The 16979-nt window shown below is 38.2% G+C and overlaps 1 protein-coding gene across 1 annotated transcript; it reads left to right on the plus strand.

Annotated features, from left to right (window-relative positions):
- Window positions 1–10620: 10620 nt before the first annotated feature.
- On the plus strand, window positions 10621–13535 carry LOC138879408 (uncharacterized). Its single transcript, XM_070159018.1, has 6 exons — window positions 10621–10716; window positions 11273–11344; window positions 11561–11872; window positions 12100–12348; window positions 12463–12801; window positions 12951–13535. The coding sequence occupies exons 1-6, from the start codon at window positions 10621–10623 to the stop codon at window positions 13533–13535; spliced, it is 1653 nt and encodes a 550-aa protein (XP_070015119.1).
- The last annotated feature ends 3444 nt before the right edge of the window (window positions 13536–16979 follow it).

Genomic DNA, 16979 nt, shown 5'->3' on the forward strand with positions numbered 1-16979 from the left:
TTTTAAATACTATAATGAATAGCTAATTTCTTATCTAGGGTTTTGATGGAATCTTTTGTAGGATAAATTCTTGTTATGTTTTTATTTAATTGAGATATTGGATTTCTCTACATATTCAACTACATATATATTGTTGTTGATTGAATGACCATCAATTGACTGTGCCTATTTATTATGTATTGCTTGGGAAATGGTACATATTTAGGTGGTTGTTGAACAACACCACTCCTAACGTATGTGAAGAATCAATACTGTGAGTTTAGGAATAACGAAGCCCTGACATGGTCATAGTGAGCGGTAAAAAAGTACCAGCTAGCACAGTTCGGGAGAATATATCTAGTAAATTACTTTAGTTCTCCGGATAGAATTACGATGCGTGAAGTGCTCATATCAGTAGAGAATAATTAGGTGAAATTATAGGATATGTAGCTATCACGACCCAAAATTCCAACCTGTCGTGACAGCACCTAACACATTACTAGGAAGCCGACAATCACTTAACAACTACTCATTTGAATTAAAAATATGATTTAAGAAGCTCAACAGCAGAAAGTCTCATAAATAACTGATAAAAATAACTGCATCTCTACTACAACCAACCCAAAATTCTAGTGTCAGTGTCACGACCCGAAATTTTTACCGTCGGGATCGTGATGGCGCCTAATATTTCACTTGCTAGGCAAGCCAATGTTAGAATAATTTACTTCTTTTAGCAACTTAAACAGTAAGAATAATAAAAAACTGAAATAACATATATGTTCTAAGTACAAATACGGAAATTAAACAGCCAATAGTCTATTATAATTCACCGAACTTAGTGTCACAAGTGCACTAGCTTCTAAAATAATACACATAAAGGTTTGAAATAAGTACAAAGTTGTCTGAAAGTAGTTGTACAGCTAAAAGAAACCAGGATGGGAACTACAGGAGCTCCAAGCGCTGAACAATCGTACCTCAAGTCTCTGCAAATGTCCGATCCGAGCTCGCTAGTAACCGCCGCTGGGACCGTCTCCAAAATCTGTGCAGTGTACATAGTGCAGTACCAGTACAACCGACCATATGTATTGGTGTTGATACCCAATTTTTCCTCATATTTTAAGTATATATATATATATATATATATATATACTTTCAAAATAGTGCAGATGCATCATCATTTGATTTATAATCATACATAAATATTTCTCATAATTTTTCATAATTTTTAAAGACTTTAAACCAATTTATTCTTGCATTTTTATTATATATAAATATCCAGTAATTATCCTTCAAATTATTTTTATTATGATTTAATCATCTAAATTTATCATTTATACCCACATAATGTTTAAATATTTTTTAGTATATTTTTTAAAATTACATTTATATTTTTAAGGCTACATTGCACATTTTTGCAATAATAGCCCATATTAATGTATAATTATATTATTTATGCAGAAAATGACCTTTTATATTTTTATAGTGTTAAGATATTAATTTTAATCATTTTAGTGCACAAATAATATTTTTCCATTTTAGTTAATTATTTTATAAATTATTTCTTGCTAAACCTCGGGCATTTAAATAATAGCCCAAATTTTACCTGTTATTCAGACCTAAACTACCCAAACCCGATCCCAATAACTCCTAGGCCCAATCCTACTCATCTAAATGATCAACGGCTCAAAAAACATAACCCCTCTTCTCTTATAACCCGACCCCCAAACCCTAGAGACATTGTCTCTCACCCGCCGCATTTGAATCCCCTCAAACCCACCCTCTTTCTCTATCAAACCCAAGCCGCCATCACCCTTAATCTTCTCCAATTCCGATTCAAACATGGAATCAATCCATGATTCACTTACCTATTTCGTAATACTCTATCGGTATATGCATGATTTTGGCATCACTTAGTTCTTGCCCTATTTTTGCTAAGAACTACCTCTCAAGAACGGACCGATTCACTTTAATTCCATGAAGATCTGAATAATCTTCCATCTCTATACATGATATATTAAACGATCCCTCGTATTTTGGTCAGATTCAAGGCATCAGTCTCAACTAGGGTTTGAGATTTTCCCCCATTCTTTACCGATTTTTGATTGATACACTTCCTTTTCTTGTGTTTGACTAATATTTTCCTCATTTTTGTTTGACTCACCGTGTTTCCCTTAGTTTTACTTTATTTTACCCTAAATCTGATTTTATTTGATCTTTGTATGATATTTTCCTTATTCTCTGTTATATAATGACATATTTTTAGTGTTATGTGCGTGATTATACTCTCTTATTCTCTGTTAATTTATTAAACTCCCTTGTTTTAGGTATTATTCTCCCTAAAAGTGATTCTGATTGATTCTAGTATATCTTTTGTGTTTGAATAATTTGTTTCCATGTTTACTCGTTTGATTTCTACAATATAATCCCCTCTCAAGAGAAGTTTGAGACCCCAGACTTTGACGACTGTTTTCCCATTACTCTCTCGTTCACTCACTGCTACTTTCAAACTCTTTGAAACTATTCAATAATCTCCTCCGGTGCAAGAAATGCTCGGAGCCCATTCTCGAGGCTCTTGTGAACTCTGAAGGATCGGCGATTTGGGGGTTTTACTTATACACTTTGCATTATTTTAGCTTGCTATGGGTTAGTGTTTAAACATTCATAATGTTTAATTTCTTTCCTTCTTTCTGTGCATGTATCTGAACTTTGGTTCAATTGTGATGGTGTTCATCTTTGATATCATTCTATGTTAATTGATGCTTGCGAATAGTCTACTATTCATGTCATACTCTGCATCCTCTGATCTCTTATCTCCTAGGATAAGTTCTATACCCATATAGAATCTTAACATGTCAATTTGGACTTCAGTACTGTGGTTGTATGCTGATTTGCATGTTATGCTTAAATAATGCCTTAGCTCTATGAGAACCCTTTGGTTTTAATGAACTTTCAATGAATCATGTGTATATTAGGGTGTTTTAAGACCTGTTCAAACTCGTTTTATGCTATCCTGGATTTCCAACTCTTTCTTTTAAGACTCTGGTGATAACATGTTTCCTAGTATGTCTTGGTTTAGCTATTGTGCTTTTTTTTTCTGTGGTTATCAACATGTGTATCCCACTATTATGTTCAAGTAGTGATTAATGTGATATTAGGTGAGGCTAGGTTAATTCGGACCCTTAGATGTCCACTAGTGTAACCTATGCATGCTTACAAACATGTCTTCTCTCCTAGTTCCTATGATGCTAGTTTATGTGGTACTTTACTATGTGCACCTTACTGAACCTGCTGGCTTGCTTGACTATTTGTGTTGTATGTTCAGTTCAGTGATCTCTATATACCCTCCCTACTGGTTACTTTGACATTCTATCAAGGTTCTGTTGTTGGTCTCCCTAGTGTGAGTACTGCTCAGGGTCCAATTGAGGCCCTTGTGAACTGTGACACACTAGGGTTAGACTCTAGTCACTCTTCAACTTCTAAAAATTGTCCCTAATACTCCACCTCCCTATTCCGTACTGTATTGATTACAAGTGATGCAGTGTTTGGTGTTGTAGTTCACTAAAGGGTTCTGAACTCCCTTATGAACCTGTGAGCGTGTGGTATTCTAGGCTAGAAATGTTGAAGGCCCAGCAAGGTAGGATACTTAATTGCTTATTTGGGCCTGCTATTGGCTTTTCTAATCCCATGTAATATTACTATTTTTCTTATTAATCTGGGCCTGTCATAATGCTTGGTATAAACAATTGGGGTGTTAGTAAAAATGAATGGGTAGAATTCTATATCTATATTTTATGGGTAGATAACATGCCTATAGGACTTGACAATGTTTGCTATATGTGTTGTTCGATTACATGATCCCATGGAAGTCGTGATATTAGGAAATCACACACTTCACTCAACTTGTCTAATACCTGCACAAGCATGATCTTTGAATAAATGCTTTACCTGCTCTTATATTTATTTCTGTCCGATCACTAGATATTATCCCTATAGGGAATGAATGATAACAATCCCCTTTATAGCTTGTACCATGCTCAATAGATATCATGCCTATATGATTCTAATTACTTAAATAATAGCCCAAAATTTACCTATTTTCGGACCTAAACTACACAAACCCCAGCCCAATAACTCCTAGGCCCAATCCTACTCGTCCAAACTGACCCAAACCCCTTAAATCACAGCCGTTGATCACAACCCTTAACCCTTCTTCTCTTATAACCCGACCCCCAAACCGTAGAGACATTGTCTCTCACTCACCGCCTTTGAACCCCCTTAAACCCTCCCTTTTTCTCTGCCAAACCCCAGCCTCCGTCACCTTTAATCTTCTCCGATTTCGGTTCAAACATAGAATCAATCTATGATTCACTTACCCATTTCGTAATACTCTATCGTTATATGCATGATTTTGGCATCACATAGTTCTTGCCCTTTTTTTTTGGCAAGAACTACCTCTCAAGAACGGACCGATTCACTTTGATTCCTTGAAGATCTGAACGATCTCCGTCTCTATACATGATATATTTAACGATCCCTTGTATTTTTGTCAGATTCAAGGCGTGAGTCTCAACTAGGGTTTGAGATTTTCCCCTATTCTTTACCGATTTTTTGATTGATACACTTACCTTTCTTGTGTTTGACTGATATTTTCCATATTTTTGTTTGACTCACCGTGTTTTCCTTAGTTTTACTTTATTTCGCCCTAAATCTGATTTTATTTGATCTTTGTATGATATTTTCCTTATTCTCTGTTATATAATATCATATTTTTAGTGTTATGTGCGTGATTATACTCTCTTATTCTCTGTTAATTTATTAAACTCCCTTGTTTTAGGTTATATTCTACCTAAAAGTGATTCTGATTTATTCTAGTATATCTTTTGTGTTTGAATAATTTGTTTCCATGTTTACTCGTTTGATTTCTACAATATAATCCCCTCTCAAGAGAAGTTTGAGACCCCAAATTTGACGACTGTTTTCCCATTACTCTCTCGTTCACTCCCTGCTACTTTCAAACTCTCTAAAACTATTCAATAACCTCCTCCGGTGCAAGCACTGCTTAGAGCCCATTCTCGAGGCTCTTGTGAACTCTGAAGCATCAGAATTTTTGGGATTTTTACTTCTACACTCTGCATTCTTTTAGCTTGCTACGGTTTAGTGTTTAAACCTTCACAATGTTTAATTTCCTTCCTTCTTTCTACGCATGTATCTGAACTTTGGTTCAATTGTGATGGTGTTCATCTTTGATATCATTGTATGTTAATTAATGCCTGAGAATAGTCTATTGTTCATGTCATGCTTTGCATCCTCTGATCTCTTATCTCCTAGGATTAGTTCTATACCCATATAGCATCTTAACATGTAAATTTTGACTTCAGTACTGTGGTTGTATGCTGATTTTCATGTTATGCTTAAATAATTCCTTAGCTCTATGAGAACCCTTTGGTTTTAATGAACTTTCAATTAATTCTGTCTATATTAGAGTGTTTTAAGACCTATTCAAACTCGTTTCATGATGTCAAGGAATTCCAACTCTTTTTTTAAGACTCTGGCTATAACATATTTCTTAGTATGTCTTGGTTTTGCTGTTTTGCTCTCCTTTCTGTAGTTATCAACATGTGTATCCCTCTATTGTGTTCAAGTAGTGATTAATGTGGCATTAGGTGAGGCTAAGTTAATTCAGACCTTTTGATGTCCACTAGTGTAACTTATGTATGCTTGCAAACCTATCTCCTCTCCTAGTTCCTATGATGTTAGTTTATGTGGTACATTGCTATGTGCACCTTGCTGAACCTGCTGGCTTGCTTGACTATTTGTGATGTATGTTCAGTTCAGTGATCTCTATCTACCCTCCCTACTGGTTACTTTGGCATTCTAAATTCTTAGCCGGCTGAAAGCCAAGAGTATCGAGGTTCTGTTGTTGGCCTCCCTAGTGTGAGTACTGCTCGGGGTCCAATTGAGGCCCTTGTGAACTTTGACACACCAAGGTTAGGCTCTAGTCACTCTTCAACTTCTAAAAATTGTCCCTAATACCCTACCTCCCTATTCCGTATTGTGTTGATTACAAGTGATGTAGTGTTTGGTGTTGTGGTTCACTAAAGGGTTCTAAACTCCCATATGAACCTGTGAGCGTGTGGTATGCTAGGCTAGAAATGTTGAAGGCGCAACAAGGCTGGGTATTTAATTGTTTATTTGGGCCTGCTATTGGCTTGTCTAATTCCATGTAATATTACTATTTTACTTATTAATTTGGGCCTCTCATAACGCTTTGTATAAACAATTGGGGTGTTAGTAAAAATGGGATGGGTAGAATCCTATATCTAAATTTCATGGGTAGATAACATGCCTATAAGACTTGACAATGTTGGCTATATGTGTTGTTCGATTACAGAAGTCCTATAGAAGTCATGATATTAGAAAATCACACATTTCACTCAACTTGCCTAATACCTGCACACGCATGATCTTTGAATAAATGCTTTACCTGCTCTTATATTTATTTCTGTCTGATCACTAGATATTATGCCTATAGGGAATGAAGGCTAATAACCCCCTTTACAGCCTGTACCACACTCAATAGATATCATGCCTATAGGATTCTAGTTACTTAAATTCGTTGCTACATCACAGTCTGTCTAGTAAACATGCCTATAGGATCTAAATTCAGTTTTAATTATAGAAATCATGCCTATAGGATCTAAAATCAGTTTTAATTATAGAAATCATGGTTATATGATCTAAACCTATTGTAACTATAGAACTCATGCCTATAGGGTCTGAATCAGTTTAATTAATTGTCCCACTCGTTCTTTAAGAGTCTTCAATGTTGTGCTAATCATCATCACTAGAAACCATGCCTACAGGACTCAATCAACCAATTCTGAACATAATCCTTTGATTACCACTATTAGTTACCACATAAAATGCCTAGATATCATGCCTGTAGGTTTAATCTCTTATACCTGTAATCAGTAGGCAACCATGGGGTTTAAGAGATTTTAAACTGCTCACTAATTAAATTCAGAATTACATAGAGATCCTGCCTATAGGTTTCTGCAAATCCAACTTGTTAAAATCTGCAAATGTCTTTGTAAATCAGGTTCTGCGTGCATTTGTTGTCTAAGTGCAGAGGCCAACTTTAGACCTTATTTGCTTATAAGTAAAAGTTCAAAATGTTTTGTATATTGCATAGTATTTTTCATTTTGAGCAACCTAAGTTAAAGTCTAGAACCATCCTAAGATAGAGGTATAAATGCCTCCTGGACCATACACATTGGATGGATAGTGCACACATAGGGTATGACTTAGAATTAACTAGTTAGCTTTAGGTAAATAACTTAAAGATAGTAATCGGGTAGCAGGAGATGATAGTCTGTGGCCACTAAATAATATGAGAAACACCCCACCTTGAGGGAGTTACGAAGTATTATTTATGTTGCACGGGGTGATCCTTTAGGCTAAAAAACTTAGGACCCTCTCATCTTTGTTTTAAAATCAATCATTTTATTTATTTGTCCTTTTCTCTTAGACTAAGTCATATAATTCAAGTTCGGTCGGGACCCACCATTGTGGACCTCGAGGAGTGTCTAAAAACCTTCTCCTCAAGTTAATTTGAGCCCTTACCCAACCTCTGGTGACACAACTAGTTAATCCAGAGTTATCTGCAAATAGGTGCCCTAACGCACCTTAAAAATTGTTAGGTGGTAACTCTTCTCTTTTAAAATCCTTCCTTAAAAGAGTTGTCAATGTCGAAACCCGATTTTGCGAGAAAAGGGGTGTGACAGAATGGCGACTCTATTAGGGAAATTTTTAGGCTCTTCCCATTGCGAACTTGGTCCTACATGAATTAGCTCTCCCAATAAACATGTCTTTGTTATTTTATTGTTCCTTGAATATCCCGCTCACATTTTCCCGTTTTATTGCTACATGCACATCCTCTTCCCCATTTCCCTTTTATATGAACTCATATGCAACTCTTTGCTTAATTATATTACAACATGTGTTTCCCCTTATTTCCTGATCATGTTCACTTGCTCCAAACTTTTTTGTTTTGCTATATCATATCTCTCCCCAATCCTTACCCCTTTATTGGTTTTATTATAATTCTTTCATTACGTGAACTAACTTCTTTCTTGTTTTCCTTTCTTTTTATGTCTTTATGTTTTATTCAATACTGCATTTACTACTTTCAACATACAAAAATACTTGACAACATGTTACTTTATCTTTGCATAAAGCATGCTCCACATCATATTCCACTTGTGCATAGTAATACTATAAAGATACTTGATGAGTGTCCACGCTCTTCCTAAATCACCCTTCAAATTTGGAAATGCTTATTTGCGGTAAAACTAGTCGATCAGTGGTGCAATCGATGGTTCCGTATCTTTCCCTATCAAGTTGTCTGCTTGAGGGTACCAGTCTAGACTCTTCTAGAAACCCCATTCTAATATCAACTGTGCATGCATCATGTCTAAACTTAGTATCGGTTAAAATACTATTCGTGTAACAACTCACTAAGACAAGCCTTGTCCAAAGTCCACCGGGATTTCCATAATCCCAATGGGCACAATCATGTTATGTGAATTATTTGGAGAAAATGTGCCGATATGCTAATCATTAATGTGTAAATAGTCGAATTTGGAGGGGAAAGGGGCTTACTTTATCTATTTTGCATAAATGAGGCATGAAGTCCCCAGGTTCGACATGGTTCGAAGTATCCTACCTTTGTTGCTGGATTGGTGGGAAAATCTCTCGCCAAGCGACAAAAGCATGTGAAAAGAGTTCTTGGGAATTTACCTTCTTTGCTAGACATCCATCCAAACAATGTACTGATTGAGGCTGCTACTATGTTCTGGGATGAAAAGATGGTTGTTTTCTATTTCGGTGATATAGAAATGACTCCCCTTCTAGAAGAAATAAAGGGCTTTACTGAACTTCCCTAGGATAGCCCTGGTCTATTGGTACAAGAAAACCACACTTCTCAAGGGTTTCTGAAAATGATGGGTTTTAGAAAGAATGATGAGTTAGTCTGCTTGAAGAAGTCTTATATACCCTTCGACTTCCTTTACTAATGTTATGGGCACAACCAATCCTACCATGACGAGTTTGCCAATACTTCTGGGGATGCTGGTATTCCCAATGCAAGGAGAAAGGATTCACACTCGCTTAGCTATGGGTACCAAGACCTTAATGGAAAGAATTGAGGGATAGACCTACACTATTGTCCCAATGATCATAGCAGAGATATACCAAGCTTTAGACCGCTACAAGAAAGGATATAGGAATTTTGAGGGTTGTAATTTGCTACTACAAATATGGCTATTGGAACATCTTCACAGGGGACAATACCAGCAAAAATTTCCGCGGCGACCATGGAATAACCACATAGCTTTTCACCACCCGAAAAGAATGACTTTTATCCCGGATAGGTTTGCACAACCAGGAAACACTGTGGGCTAGGTACACTTCTTTAGCAATTTGACAGATAACAAGGTTAATTGCATGTTCGAATGGTTCCCTACTAGCGAATTCATCAGCAGTTCAAGAGATGTTCCTCATCTAGTGCTAATCAGATTAAGGGGTATCTACCTTATGCTCCTATCAGAGTCATGAGGCAAGCTGAGGGAAACAAGTCATACCCCTAGTTTCAAAGATAGTTCATTATAAAGCAGATTTCCAAGGTGATGCTATTCCATTCAAGTACGAGGCACAACACGTGGCATCTAAAAATCATTGCGGAAAAGGATACCCATCGAGCCAGATCGGTACCATGCTGACCATGTGTGTTTCTACCCATCATAGCTGGTCGATGACATAGTAGGAGATGTCAAGCCGGGGATTGATTTAGGAAATAGGGTCATAGACAATGCTGCCGAGGTAGAAGTCAAATATAGGAGGTTACGCAAAAGGATTTTTGAACCTGAGGTCAAACATTTGGAACAACACAAAGTAGACATGGAAGAAATCAATAAAAGGAGAGGAATCACTACCAAATCAATAGAGAGGTTGGAGTATTTAGAGCAGAGTCTGATGGAGCTTGAGGGGAAGATGAGGAAAAGGATCGTGGATTGTCAAAATGCAGAGGGTAATGAAGAAGGACATCTAGCAAGGTCATATCTGTTGCTAGACATGCCCAACCTAGGGAATCTGATCGATGGGGCTAAGAAGGACAATCTTGGAGAAGGTTCCTCTGCGTCCAAGTAGATTAGAATTGATATTTACTTGTTTTCTAGAGTCGTTTTAGAAAGATATTGTAATAAGGCAAATGCCACTAGTAACTCGTTATAATTATTGTCGTTTTAATAGAGATTTGGTCTATTTATTATATTAATGGAATGACACAATTATCGGGACTGAATTTCTCCAAATCTATATGTCGTTAGGCCTACTTCGGGCACAATAAGGTCCCATAAACTAGGACGCAAATTTATAATTCCGCAAGAACTGTTTAAATACCGCAAATATCCTTTTAATACTCCTCATTGACATGTTTACCTTATTGTTTTTCTTTTTTTTATTTGTTTATTCCCATCCCATAAGGCTGGTTCGTGCATACTGGCATCATCAGCATATCATACCAGATCTAGAGGTCCCCCACCTCCTCCTCCGAACGATCCTAAAAGCAAAGGAAAAGCCAAAATGGGTGATACAAGAAATATCCGGAAAGACAATGTTACGCATGAAGAGAATGTCGAAACTTCAGATGGTCGAAGCACTCCAGCACAAAATTACTTGGTTTTACGGTTGGAACAGAAGATATTGGAGTTACAAGGGGAACTCGAGAAGTTCCATAACTAGGCAAACCTCTCCCTCACCTTGAACGTCCCCAATGTCAACCACCAAAACACCAAAAAACCAGCACCTCCCCAAAACACACCAAACCAGCATCTACAAAATCCTCCCGCACCCCATCAATATGCCACACCTCCCCTAAAATCCTAATCCTCTATCGGTACCAACTCCTCCTCAACACCAACATCATCCAATCCTACACCCACAAACCACTACCTAACATACCCCTCAGAACACACCACAACCTACCCCTGATCCTCAAAACTCAACTAACAACCACCACTACACCCATATCCTTGTAGTCCATCAAAGCAACCCCATATATGTGGAAACCTTACCCCACACACCACAACAAACCTTATACATACCAGAATCCACCGAGAAGGACCTGCTCATTAAGAATATGGCGTAGGAACTTAAGAAACTTATAAGGAGAGTCCAAGGCATTGAAGGGGGTAAAGGCATTGAGGGTTTGAATTGTGAAGATTTGTGTATTCAGCCGGATGTAGAACTGCCGGAGGGTTACAAACCTCCCAAGTTTGAAATGTTTGATGGAATAGGTGACCCAATGGTACATCTAAGGACATACTACGATAAGCTCGTAGGAGTGGGTAAAGATGAAAGAATCTGTATGAAGCTATTCATGAGGAGCCTTACTGGGGACCCTTTATCCTAGTATATCAGTCAAAATCCAAAGAAATGGGTTAACTGGGTAAGCATGGCGTTAGATTTTATGGATTGGTTCAGATTCAATACGGAGAATGCTCTTGATGTATTCTATATCTAGAATCTTAAGAACAAGCCGACAGAGACTTTCCACAAGTATGCTTCTCGATGGAGATCGAAAGCTGCAAAAGTAAGGCCGGCATTGGAAGAAGAGCAAATAAACAAATTCTTTGTCCGAGCCCAGGATCCGCAATACTACAAGAGGTTAATGGTTATTAAAAATTATAAATTTTCCGACATCATCAAGTTGGGAGAAAGAATAGAAGAGGGAATTAAAAGCGGAATGGTTACCAACTTTGAGGCACTCCAAGCTACAAACAAGGCCTTGCAGTTAGGAGGTATATCTAAAAAGAAAGAAGTTGGTGCAGTAGTGGTAGCTCAAGGTCTAAAATCTCCTCTTACATACCAAACCTACCATCCGTATATCAGCCTTCACCTCCTAGATACCAACGACCCACAACCACCTACCATACTTATAACACACAACCTGTATATTACCACTCACCACTACTAGCCCGCCAAAATTACCAGAAACCCAGACCAAATTTCGACCGCAGACCACCAAGACAATACACTCTTATTGCTGAACCCATCTATCAGTTGTATGAAAGACTGAAGGCTACCGGTTATGTTACCCCTATTCCCGTTGTTACTATGGAAAACACTTCCCAATGGGTTAATCCGAACAAGACATATTCTTATTACTCGGGCATGGAGGGACATACTATTGATGAATGTCGCATTTTGAAGGATAAGATCCAGACATTGATTGACACCAAGGTTATACAAGCAAAAGAGGCTGCACCAAATGTCCGCAACAACCCCCTTCTGAATCACAAAGGCGAAGGGGTAAATGTGATAGAAACTGACGAAGAATGGGATCTAGAAGGATCAATAAGACTCATTCGTTAAGGGGATGAATCCAAAATACCTCCAATTGCTCTCACACCTATTATAGTACAGATTCAGTCACCAATTGAGGTTAAAATAGCTACGTCAACTCCGTTTAAGGTTAAAGAAACAACACCCTCAGTCGCACAAACTCCGCTTAAGGTAGAAGTAACCATACCCTTCACTGTAACGGTAGCACCCACACCGTCCTTTAATTCCAATGCTAAACCGTGGGACTATGTTGTTGAGGCAAGAAGCAAAGGAAAAGGGAAAATGGAAGAAACAAGTGCTGGACAAGGAATGACTAGGACCGGTAGGGTTTACACACCTGAGCATTTCGGAGGAACAAGTAAAGAAGCTACTTCCACGCAGCCTATCATTGAAACATGCCTGGGTGATATTTGGAGAAAGGTGCAAGCAAGAGAATATTTTGTGGTTGATCATCTGAACAAAACCCCTGCTCAGATATCTATTCTATCACTACTACAGAATTCTTAGGCGCATGGGAATGTATTAATGAAAGTGTTGAACGAAGCTTACGTACCCAATAGTATCACTAGTGGAGAGATGGACAATATGGTAGGCAAGTATTGGAGAGCCACAAGATCACTTTTCACGAAGACGAATTGCCACCTAAAGGACTGAGTCACAACCGGGCACTACATATCACAGTTCAATTTGAGGATAAAATCATCATCAGGGTCCTGATAGATGGGGGCTCAAGCCTCAACATTTGTCCATTGATTACTTTGAAGAGATTGGGTAAAGGTTTGCATGAAATACGAGCAGGAACCATGAATATGAAAGCATTTGATGGGTCGCAAAGGGCCACGATCTGGGAAATTAACCTATGTTTGCAGATGGACCCGACCTGGTTCTATGTTGTATTTCAAGTATTGGATATATCTGCCATATATAATCTACTATTAGGACGGCCTTGGATACATGCTGCTGGAGTTGTAGCTTCTACACTACACCTTGCCATGATGTTCGAATGGAACCATCAGGAGGTGATCATTCATAGAGACGAAAGTAACCCCATTTACACCAATCAAATTGTTCCTGTCGTCGATAATAACAGGAAGTTGGGTGGAGAAACATACTATCGCATCGAGCACATCAATGCAATTGAGAAAGACAAATAGTGGAATAATAAGATTGAAAGTATATTGTTGTGGATAGGGTATGAACCCGATAAATGTCTCGGCGAGAATCTCTAGGGTATCACTAAGCCAATACAACCAAAATGCCATGATACGACCTTTGGATTTTGATATCAGTATACCTGGCAGGAGTACAATGATTGGTCGCCGCCATGGCATGGTCCCTATTACACTCTTGAACAGCCGATAACGCATTTGTACCAGATGTTTCAACAGGCTGACGTGATATGGGGATCTGAAGAATATGAGGCTTTAGCGTGCCTGAGAAATCTATTTCTCGACGATGAAAACATGGACTGCAATGCAATAGTTTAGGAGGAGGAGTAAAACCTTACTATTCAGACCGTGGGAAAAGGAGTCGTTCTCAAGAACTGGACTGCAACACTGTCCCAAGCTCGTCGAGTCCCTGGATAGCCTGGCAATTAGCACAATTTATTTTTAAAAAAGCAATTAATCATTTAAGACATTCTTAGTATTTTGTTTTGAACATATTTTGTTTTGAAATAATTGCTCAAGTCATCTAGCCGTACTTGTTTTGATTTTTTCAAGATTTATTTAATGCATTGCTATTTTAGTATTTATTATTATCCTTTACATTTTCTCTCTACAACATTATCATTACTTATCATGATGAACCGACGACTGTGACATGTAATAAGACAACACAACATAAGTATAGTGATCAAGAGGAAATAGAAGAAGAAGACATAATACCTGAGGAAATTGTCAGAGAAGTGGAAAATTTTGAGAACAAGTCTAAGTCCAATTTGGACGAGACAAGATAGCCAATTTGGGAGATTCCAAAACAGTCAAAGAAACTCACATAAGCATCTGTGGAGGCCGCAAACAAGTATATTAAGAAAATATTGAGAATGATGGTATAAAACCACAAGCAATGTCACGAAAAATACCATTTGTCTTATTGGGGTATCGTACCACAGTCAGCACATCAACCGGAGCAACTCCCTATATGTTGGTCTACGGTAACGAAGTTGTCATCCCCGCCGAGGTTTAAATTTCTTCCCTAAGAGTTATACAAGAAGTTGAACTCAGTGATGCATAATGGATGCAAAGTCGTTATGAACAATTAGCCCTCATTGACAGGAAAAAGAATGAATGTGGTATGCCATGGTCAACTTTATCAGAACAGAATATCCAGAGCTTTCAACAAAAGGGTCAAACTCAAATAGTTTGCACCGGGGCAGCTGGAGCTGAAGCGGATATTCCCTCATCAAGACAAGGACAAAGGAAAATTCTCACCTAATTGGCAAGGGCCCTACATGGTTCACAGGGTACTAAGACGAGGAGCACTCAAACTTGCAAAAATGGATGGAGAAGTTTGGCTAGAGCCTATCAATTTGGACGTAGTCAAGAGATACTATATTTAGATTGTTTACATTTCCTCATATGATGTAACTGAACTACGTTTGACTTGATTCCTATTTAAGAGGGGATACGTAGGAAGCCCTGTGGGTTCGGTAACGATTCAATAAAATTTTCATTTTTCCCATACCCAGAAACTAGGTCTAAAATTTTAAGAAGGACCTTCAAAATTTTGGAGTGAGTCTAGCCAACGTCATCGTATATGGAACAGTCACATAATCATCTGAATAACCAGGGCAAAAGTTTGCGGAGGACCCTCAAAATTCTAGCGCAAAGAAGTCGCAATGTCTCTAAAGTGTCGCAGACATTGGTTCATTTACTTAATATCGTAAACTACTATATTTTAAAATAATTATGTTTATCAAATGCATACATACTTTACAAAAACTTTATTTCTATGTAAGCCAGATGTTAACCAAGGTAACTCGCATAGGGTCTCAAAAGTGAAGCAAAGCAAAGCAAGCAAGCAAATGCATGAACCAACCTTCCTCGCCAAACTCACGATTTTTCTTTGGATGCAAGCAAAATAAACATGATAGGAGTATTTGTAAGTATACATGTACCAAAATCACTATCTTCATAACGACAAAGCTGCCAAACGCAGACATGTCTCCAGATAAGAAATACTCTGCTATCACTCATTGTCTTTTCTTTGCATGAGACTAAGCCCTATCTCTTTAATTGCATGAGACTAAGCACTGTCTCCCATTTGCATGAGGCCAAACCCTACCTCCTCAATTGCATAAGTCTAAGCATTGCCTTTCATTGCATGATGCTAAGCATTGTCTCTCATTTTACATGACGCCAAGCCCTGCCTCCTCAATTGCATAAGGCTAAGCACTGCCTTTACTTGCATCGAAACTAAGCCCTATCTCCTTTTCTTGCATGAGGCTAAGCCCTACCAACTCAACTGCATAAGGCTAAGCACTACCTTTCCTTGCATCGAGACTAAGCCCTGTCTCCTTTTCTTGCATGAGGCTAAGCCCTGCCTCCTCAACTACATAAGGCTAATCATTGCCTTTCTTGCATCGAGACTAAGCATTGTCTCATCTTCTTGCATGAGGCTAAGCATTGCCTCCCTAATTGCATAAGGCTAAGCACTGTCTTTCCCTGTATGAGACTAAGCCATGTCTCTTTAATTGCATTAGACTAAGAATTGTCTCCTATTTTGTATGAGGCTAAACCCTACCTCCCTAATTGCATAAGGCTAAGCACTGCCTTTCCTTACATCGAGACTAAGCATTGTCTCATCTTCCTGCATGAGGCTAATCATTGCCTCCCTAATGGCATAAGGCTAAGCACTGCCTTTCTTTGCATCGAGACTAAGAATTGTCTCCTCTCCTAGCATGTGGCTAATTATTGCTTTCCTAATTGCATAAGGCTAAGCTCTGCCTTTCCTTTCCTAATACTGAATGCTACTTGAAATCTAGCACTATCTTATACAAGACTAAGCTCTATCTTGTTTCGCTTCTTATATGACCCAACATCATGTCTTTGCATCTCATGGACTGAAACATCGCCATCTCGTCCAAAGGCGCCATAGTCCAAAGGTATCATCCTCATAGCCGGAAGATACCATGTCATGGCCGGAGGATCTCTCAATATTGCACATCATTATTCAAAGGCGTCATTGTTCAGAGGCACCATTTTTATGGCCCGAGAACATCATTTCATGACCTGCAAATTCCTTATCTCATGATTCATGGCCCAGGACGTCATGGTCTAAGGACATCATCCTCACCGTCCGAAGACAATCTCCATGGTCTAAAGGGAATTTGCATCATATTTAAATTCTCGCAATAACCTATATATATGTTTTGCATGCATTGTGTTTTGAGTTTTGCAGGTGATCCAAGAGATAAGCGTTCTTCAAACAGGAGCAACCTTCGCTCCAATTTCCGTTCATAACATTCACACCCTGCAATTATTTAAAACATAATTGACTACCATCAATAACTCACCTTTTCGATGGCTATTCAGATACTTTCTCTATAACACATCCGTTATATTTCAGATTCACATTCATAATTCCACATAAGTCCA

The sequence above is a fragment of the Nicotiana sylvestris genome, chromosome 10, assembly GCF_000393655.2.
Source record: "Nicotiana sylvestris chromosome 10, ASM39365v2, whole genome shotgun sequence".
Classification (NCBI taxonomy): Eukaryota; Viridiplantae; Streptophyta; class Magnoliopsida; order Solanales; family Solanaceae; genus Nicotiana; species Nicotiana sylvestris.

Excerpts from the sequence above, each read along its gene's own strand:
- LOC138879408 (XM_070159018.1), top strand. The coding sequence starts at position 10,621 with ATGGGTGATACAAGAAATATCCGGAAAGACAATGTTACGCATGAAGAG. Across the intron at positions 11,345-11,560 it reads ATGGAATAGGTGACCCAATG|AATCTTAAGAACAAGCCGAC; the intron begins GTACATCTAAGG and ends TTCTATATCTAG. Across the intron at positions 12,802-12,950 it reads TGGGTGATATTTGGAGAAAG|TGGAGAGATGGACAATATGG; the intron begins GTGCAAGCAAGA and ends TAGTATCACTAG.